General features: G+C 42.0%; 1 protein-coding gene across 1 annotated transcript in view; it reads left to right on the top strand.

The window, feature by feature from the left end:
- The window catches only part of stab2 (stabilin 2), a 42,017-nt gene that overhangs the window by 3,712 nt on the left and 30,805 nt on the right, over positions 1–7,500 (top strand). Inside the window, exons 5-21 of the mRNA XM_076303061.1 lie at positions 1–20; positions 277–372; positions 538–660; positions 912–1,108; positions 1,342–1,469; positions 1,999–2,132; positions 2,306–2,394; positions 3,740–3,877; positions 4,179–4,325; positions 4,496–4,558; positions 4,687–4,803; positions 4,911–4,961; positions 5,274–5,354; positions 5,544–5,696; positions 5,795–5,845; positions 6,045–6,113; positions 6,224–6,310. The exon at positions 1–20 is cut by the window's left edge and continues 47 nt beyond it. Coding sequence (XP_076159176.1) covers positions 1–20; positions 277–372; positions 538–660; positions 912–1,108; positions 1,342–1,469; positions 1,999–2,132; positions 2,306–2,394; positions 3,740–3,877; positions 4,179–4,325; positions 4,496–4,558; positions 4,687–4,803; positions 4,911–4,961; positions 5,274–5,354; positions 5,544–5,696; positions 5,795–5,845; positions 6,045–6,113; positions 6,224–6,310 — 1,744 coding nt within the window. The remainder of the gene's footprint in view (positions 21–276; positions 373–537; positions 661–911; positions 1,109–1,341; positions 1,470–1,998; positions 2,133–2,305; positions 2,395–3,739; positions 3,878–4,178; positions 4,326–4,495; positions 4,559–4,686; positions 4,804–4,910; positions 4,962–5,273; positions 5,355–5,543; positions 5,697–5,794; positions 5,846–6,044; positions 6,114–6,223; positions 6,311–7,500) is intronic.

Here is a 7,500-nt window from a genome sequence, read left to right as displayed (position 1 = left end):
TGGCCCCACTTGTAGTTCAGGTGAGACCACCTGCTGTTTCACAAACATCACAACCACAACCCCCCCCCCCCTCCCTCCCCACACACACACCCTTCCCGTACACACACAAAAACACACCAATAAGTACACTATTTTTTATGACTGATTGACATTTAAGTGTTTTTGTATGTTACAACTTTTTAGTGAGCTGCAGTTGTGTGTTTTATCATTACTATAATAGTTCTCTCTCTCTATCTGTGTGTATGTGTGTGTGTATGGATGTATTACTTGTGTCAGTGTGCAAATGTGTGCATGGTTTATGTAGTAGTGGACTGAAGGGAGATGGCTCATGCACCTGTTTCTCAGGATACAAAGGCCTCCAATGTGACATGGGTAAGATCATGTGTGTGCGTGTTTGTGATTGTGTGTGTGTGTGTATGTGTGTGTGTGCAGAAGAGAGTATGTGTTTCCATTATGTGTGCATTTCATCTAGTCATTTAGTTTACACATTATTCTATCTGGCTGGATGTTACATTTTTGTTTATGTTTCTTTTCCAGAGCTCCCAGAGTGCACTGCTCTTTCATGTGGCCCAGAGGCCCGATGTGTAGAGCAGGCTGACACAGGAAAACTGGTGTGCCGGTGCAAGCCTGGTTACTTGGGCAACGGAGTCCAGTGTACTTGTGAGTATACAGATGATCAGTGCTCAGACAACGGAACGTTTGTAACACACATGATTGATGAAGTGACAGAAGTGTACGTCCTCTTAGCGGACGTATAGAGGAATGTATTATGTGTGTGTGTGCTCGTGTGTGTGTGTGTGTGTGTGTGTGTGTGTCCATGAATGTTTTTGTGGGTGTGCGTGCAGGTGTGTGTGTGTGGGATGGTGTGTGTGTTTTATGAATAGTGACGTTTGAGATATTCTCTGTTGCAGCGATAAACCCTTGTCTTCAGAGGGTGTGCCATCCACAGGCTACATGCACACACGTGGGCCCGAACCAGCATGTGTGCAAGTGTGTACCAGGCTACTCTGGAGACGGGATAGTGTGTATGCCTGTGGACCCATGCCAGACCCAACTAGGAGGCTGTTCGTCAGAGTCCACCCGCTGTGTGTACGATGGGCCAGGACAGGTAGGCATATGTGTGTGTGTTTGTGTGTGTTGTATTGTTGTGTTTGAAGTTAATATTGATATTCAGTTTTGATGATATTCAGTTTTGTAGATGTTTCCGTATGATAACTAACTTCTTGTGAAACCTCATATTTTTCATTCTATGTTTGATGTTTTGGCTAATGTGTGTGGGTGTGTGTGTGTGTGTGTGTGTGTGTGTGTGTGTGTGTGTGTGTGTGTGTGTGTGTGTGACAGTCACACTGTGAGTGTCTTCCAGGCTTTGTGAAGCTAAATGAGTTGAGCTGCAAAATCATTGACAAGTGTAAACCAGACTCCTGCCACAAAAATGCGGTCTGCACTATGAGCGATCCTACATCAATTCAGTAAGTATGGATGGTCAGCTTGTTCATGTGCAACGACAAAAGCAGAATGTGTGATGAAGGATAAAAAAACATGTATAATAAAGATAGCACGGTCAAGATAAAAAAACGTTAAAAGAGAATGATAGAGAGAAAGATGGTTAGACAGACATATCCCTCCACACAAAAGACACAAACACGATGGGACGCTTTCGCAAAAGACCCTGGTTACAGCACTTTTTTCCAAGGGCCTGCATGCGCTCTCTCCTCTCCCCTTACCACACATGTGGTACCCTCTATGCAGTACCTCTGGTGTGGGACAGAGCTCTCTATATAAGCTTTCACAGCATTGCCTTGTTGCCAAAATACATCAGTTACCTACTGTAGCTACCAAGCGTTTGTCAGTCAGCTGGGTAATAAGTTTGCAAGGTTTTTTAGGTAGTTCAGGTAGTTAGCGCAAACTCTTTAAGCTTCAATGTGTTTTCTAATACATGTAAATTGAAATTTTTTAGTTAGTTACTTATGCAATAACAATTTTCCTCTCAATGTCCAGGTGTCTTTGTAAAGAGGGCTACATTGGTAACGGACAGGTTTGCTATGGTAACTTACTGGATAGAATCAGAGAGCTGAACTCGCAACCTGGTGGGCAGTGGACTGGCCAACTGACCAGTGCCCTCTCTCTGTTTGGTGAGTTTATCTCTGTGTGTTTGCGTTTAACATTGTATGTAAAAATGTGTGCGGTTAGGAGGATGTTTATATTAATCATATTTATCTGTTGGTATTGATAGAGATTTTGATTGTGTGTGTGTGTGTGTCTCTGTGTGTGTGTTTGTGTGTGTGTGTCTTTCTCTCCCTTTCAGAGTCTGTTGTTACTTGGCCACTTACTTCACAAGGTCCATTCACTATTTTTGTACCAACCAACAAAGGATTTAGCAAGGGTGCCACAACAGTAAGATGCAACACACACACACACACACACACACACACACACATACACACACACACACACACACAGATAGAGAGGGAGAGGGAGAGAGAGAGGGAGAGAGAGAGAGAGAGAGAGAGAGAGAGAGACTACATGTAAATATACTAACCTGTGTACAGTGCAACTAGAAAGTTTTCAGACCCTTTCAAGTTTTCCACATTTTGTTATGTTTCAGACTCATCTTAAAGCAACACCAAAGAGTTTCCTAAATCGTTTCAGTGGTTCATCAACTCGTAACAGGGTGAACGGCATTTCTGCATGCGCTTCATGACCCTGCGTCGGCTATAACCGCACTATTCAAGTTTGCCAGATCGGGTAGCGGATCTGTAGTTCGATGGAATGAGACATAAGAAACTACAAATTTGACTTGTTTCTGATGTCGCAATACATCATACTTTCATAAAATCATGCAACATACTCTACCTTGTCTGTGGACATTGTTATTTTCAAAGCCGGTGCTGGATAAACAAATAGCGTGCGACAGAGGAAAAGTGCTTGATGTTGCTTTAAAATTGATTCAATTATTATTTTTTTCTCATCAATCTACACACAATGCTCCAAGACTCCACAAAAAAACAGGTGTTTGGAGTGTTTTGTAAATTTATAAAAAATCAAAAACTGAAATATTTAATTTACATAAATGTTCAGACCCTTTGTTATGACACTTGCAATTGAGCTCTGGTTCATCCTACAGTACTTCTATCAATGGTTCTTGCAATGCTTCCAGAACTTGATTGGAGTCCACCTGTGCCTAAATGAATTAATTGGACATTATTAGGAGAGGCACACATCTCTTTATATGAGGTTTCACAGTTGATGGTGTATGTCAGAGTGAAAACCAAGCCATGAGGTCAAGAAAATTGTCCGTAGACCTGCAAGATAGGGTTGTGTGAAGACACAGATCTTGGGAAGGATATAGAAAATTTCTGCAGCATTAAAAGTGCCTAAGAGCACGGGAGCCTCCATCATTCTCAAATGGAAAAGTTTGGAATAGCCAACAGTCTTCCTAGATCTGGCCACTCATACAAACTGAGTAATCCGTGACGAAGGACCTTGGTCAGACAAGTAACCCAGGACCCAATGGTCACTATGAATGAGATCCAGAGTTCCTTTGAGAAGATGTTAGAAGCGTAAAGAAGGACATACATACAATGTACACACTAACAAACAATGTACGCACTAAAAAAGGCCTATTGAAATGTCCTATTACATTCCTATGCCATTTGTTCTATTTTTCTTCAAGTTATTGCACATTCTATATGTACCTTAACTTAGGAATAAATTCCAGATCTTTCTGTAATTCTCTTAGTTGAAGGATCTGTTGGCAGACCCGGCACAGGCACTTTACCTGTCCAAACTCCACATGTTGGCTGGAGAGAAAACTATTGAGGGACTGGTGGGGAATTCCTACACACTCACTGGAAGGCAAGCTGAAATTCTGACTGAGGTAAGAAAGAGACAGAGACAGAGTTAGAGAGAGAGAGAGAGAGAGAGAGAGAGAGAGAGAGTGTGTGTGTGTGTGTGTGTGTGTGTGTGTGAGTGTGTGTGTGTGTGTGTGTGTGTGTGTGTGTGTGTGTGTGTGTGTGTGTGTGTGTGTGTGAATGTCTATTATATTAATATTAATAGTCTTTTCTATTAGTAGCTTTTCCACTACTAAAGTCTAGACGTCACTGTCCACCTGAAATCACTATGACTTGCAATGCCTGCCCCTTCACTGAGGTGAAAGTATCCTCGTCTCACATCCTCAGGATAACCAGCTCAAATATCGTATTTATGGGAGCAAAAGAAAAAAAGGTGTCATTCTGGACTCTGGACTAGTGGCCTCCAACGGCATCATCCATATTATCAGCAAACTGATGGACAGTGTTCCGCCCACCATCAAAAGCCAGAGACAGGTGAGCACCTCATCCACACAGAGTACTGTAAAGGTGCTTTGTTACTGTAAAGGTACTTTGTGCAGTTTTGAGTTGTCTTGAACACCCCATTTGCGATGGCACTCTTCCATTGTATTTGTTTATTTGTTTTCTCGTTTGCTTGTCTTAGACTCTCCCGTTTTGCTTTGCAGGAGAACCTGATGAAGATTTTGGCAGACAACAACAAATTCTCCCAGTTCAGGGGTTTGCTACAGGTGACAGTTACTGACAGTTTGTAACTGACAGTTTGAAATGAAATTGTTAGTTTTGATATTGTTCTTGCTATCTGGTTACAGTAGAAACGTGGGTTACTGTATTCTGTATACTTTATTTTCTCCCTCAGAAAACCAGTATGAAGGGCGTGCTAGATGGAGAGGGTCCATTCACAGTGTTTGCACCAACAAATGCAGCTCTAACGAGCATGCAGCCAGACTATCTGGATTTTCTCTCATCTGATGAGGTACAGATCTCCTGGCATGTTTACATTCCATGACCAGAGGAATCTGAGGTGTCAAGAATGTTGTGGTCGGTCTGTTCTCTGTTTGATAATCATCCCATTGTTTACAGGGAGCCACTAAACTGCTGGAGCTACTGAGACACCATGTGATAAACACCAAGGTGTGTGTGTGGGTTGGTGGGTGGAAATGTGTGCTGTCAGGTCAGATCTTTAGAGAGATTTTGAGTTTGCAAATGTAAATATTTATATGTGTGGGTGTTGGATAATGTTTGGATGCTCGTGTGTGTGTGTGTGTGTGTGTGTGTGTGTGTGTGTGTGTGTGTGTGTGTGTGTGTGTGTGTGTGTGTGTGTGTGTGTGTGTGTGTGTGTGTGTGTTTGTGTGGTGTGTGTGTGTGTGTCTGTGTCTGTGTCTGTGTGTGCATGCTCTTTACTCATATTTCATTTTATATGATAGTTTTCCATGTTTTTACCAGGTGGAAGTGTTCAGCTTAGTATCCCAGTCAAGTCTGGTTACCATGGCAAATCAGGCCCTGACTGTAAATACAACAGAAGAGGTAAGCAGTGAGGTTGGGTCATCAAATCATCATCGTTGTGCAGACAAAAATAAGGTCAGGGCTGCTGTGTTATGTAATGGACAGGTTCAACATACTGTAACAGTAGCAACAATAACAACAAATGACCATGAGGAGCAGGAGTTTTTGTCAGGTTTGACCTTTTCTCTCTTCTCTTCTCTTCTCTTTCAGGGACTGATGCTGTTGAATGAGGCGCGTGTTCTGGAGGCGGATGTGGAGGCCAAGAATGGACGTCTCTATTCCGTGGATGGAGTTCTGATTCCGCCCTCCATAGAGCCATTGCTGCCCCACAGGTGTGATGTGACATCCTGGAAAATAGTCGAGGTGAGCGTGAGATCAGATATTCCGTTACTTCTCAGCTCACCTGAACCATTCCCTAACATCTCTCTCTCTCTCTCTCTCTCTCTCTGCCAAATGAATAGGGTCAATGTACTCGCTGCGATAGAGCTCAGTGTTATGAAGGTGTCCAAGTGGTAAGCAGTCTTTCAGTATTCTTTTTCCGCCATTTCCAAATAATGTTAAGCACTTTCAAGAGCTAGTTTGTGGAACTCACCACGTAATGTGATGAGTATTCACTGCTCGTTTAACTTCAGTCACACAGGCAATAACATAATAAAGTTACAATGAAAACAAGACTGCACTTATTCCATTATGTGGTTTTGCTTTCTGCAGGATATTGTTACTGGCTGCGACAGGACTCTTTATCTTGGCTGTTTCCCTAAATGTAACGTTACAGAGACGGTGAGAAAGCAGCATCAACTGCACACATTTGTTTCTCTGTCGTCTGTTTATGGTGTACACATGTCTTCTCTCTTCAGATGCACTGCATATCATTCTGTGTCTTTGTCTAGGTTGCTAGCTGCTGTAAGGGCTTCTACGGGCCAGACTGCATGCCTTGTCCTGGAGGTTACACTAAACCCTGCTCGGGTCATGGCACGGTGAGATGCTCACGCTCATATACACAGACTACTCAAACACTCCTACATTCACATGTACACAAACACATGCACAGAGACCCACAAACACATACACAGATTACACACACACTGTTGAGATCTTTGCACCCCCTTAGTCAGTGCTTATGGCAGCAAAACTAGGAGCTTCTAACTGATTAAATGCTTGTTCCATGTAAACGCAGATTAAACGCCAATCAATTTATTTAGTGATCGGTTGAAATCTTTAATCAGATTAATTTCAATCTGATTGGGAAAAAAGCGTCCGAAACGCAGTTACTGTTCACACACACACACTGAGAGAGAGAGAGAGAGAGAGAGAGAGAGAGATACACACACCTTATCTGATGGTAGTGGTGGTCTGGAGATTAAAATCTATGTTGCACAAACTGGACATAGTGTTACATCAGATTTTCAGACAAGAGGGTCACAAGAGGGACACATTAGTCCTCAGCTGGATCCAGCTCAAGATCTGGATGCTTGAATTTGGTTTCTTTAACATTGTGTGATAGGGTGAAGGTTAGGGTTAAGTGTTCCTGTTTAGAAAGCACTAGTATTCAGTGACCTTAAGTCTATCACAGGTCAAATCCATTTAACACTCAGTGCCTCATGTGGAAACACTGAGAGTCAAAAATGTTCTCACATCATCCGACAGAACCAAGGCTCATGGGTCATTTCACTTGTTTTGGATTTCTTTTTGTACATTTATTTTTGAATGTGTACTGTATATCTGTGTATTTTGTATAACTAAATACATGGACGTTTTTCAAATGTATTCTACATCCTTTACATCAGTTGCATAATTTTTCAGTGCCCTTACTTTTTCAGACATCCCAACCTGAAAAAAGCCATTTCAGGGAGGTATTCTGCCTGCCCCAAAAAAAAAAAAACTTAGATAGGCCTACTGAAATACGTACAGATGAATAGCCGATGTTTGTTAATTAATTGTCTCTAGTCATTACACCAAATAAGGAAGGCCTATAGATTAAAATTGTGATAGAAAAGCATGTAGATTTAGGTAGTTTGGTCTTTTTTTTTATGTAGCCTTGGCAAATAGCCATCTAGTATAGGTCTGAATAACAGGCACATGAAATGACACTTGCTCAATACATCTTTTGCAATCATTTAACCTGCCATGGGCGATGCTAAAGCCACTGTTACAAACAGTGCAGCAT

This window comes from Alosa pseudoharengus, unplaced genomic scaffold (assembly GCF_046254945.1).
Source record: "Alosa pseudoharengus isolate Yale_2024_CS ecotype anadromous, Long Island Sound unplaced genomic scaffold, YU_APseudo_1.1 YU_APseudo_1.1_scf_24, whole genome shotgun sequence".
In the NCBI taxonomy this organism is placed as follows: Eukaryota; Metazoa; Chordata; class Actinopteri; order Clupeiformes; family Clupeidae; genus Alosa; species Alosa pseudoharengus.
This window is presented reverse-complemented; position numbering and strand designations above follow the sequence as displayed.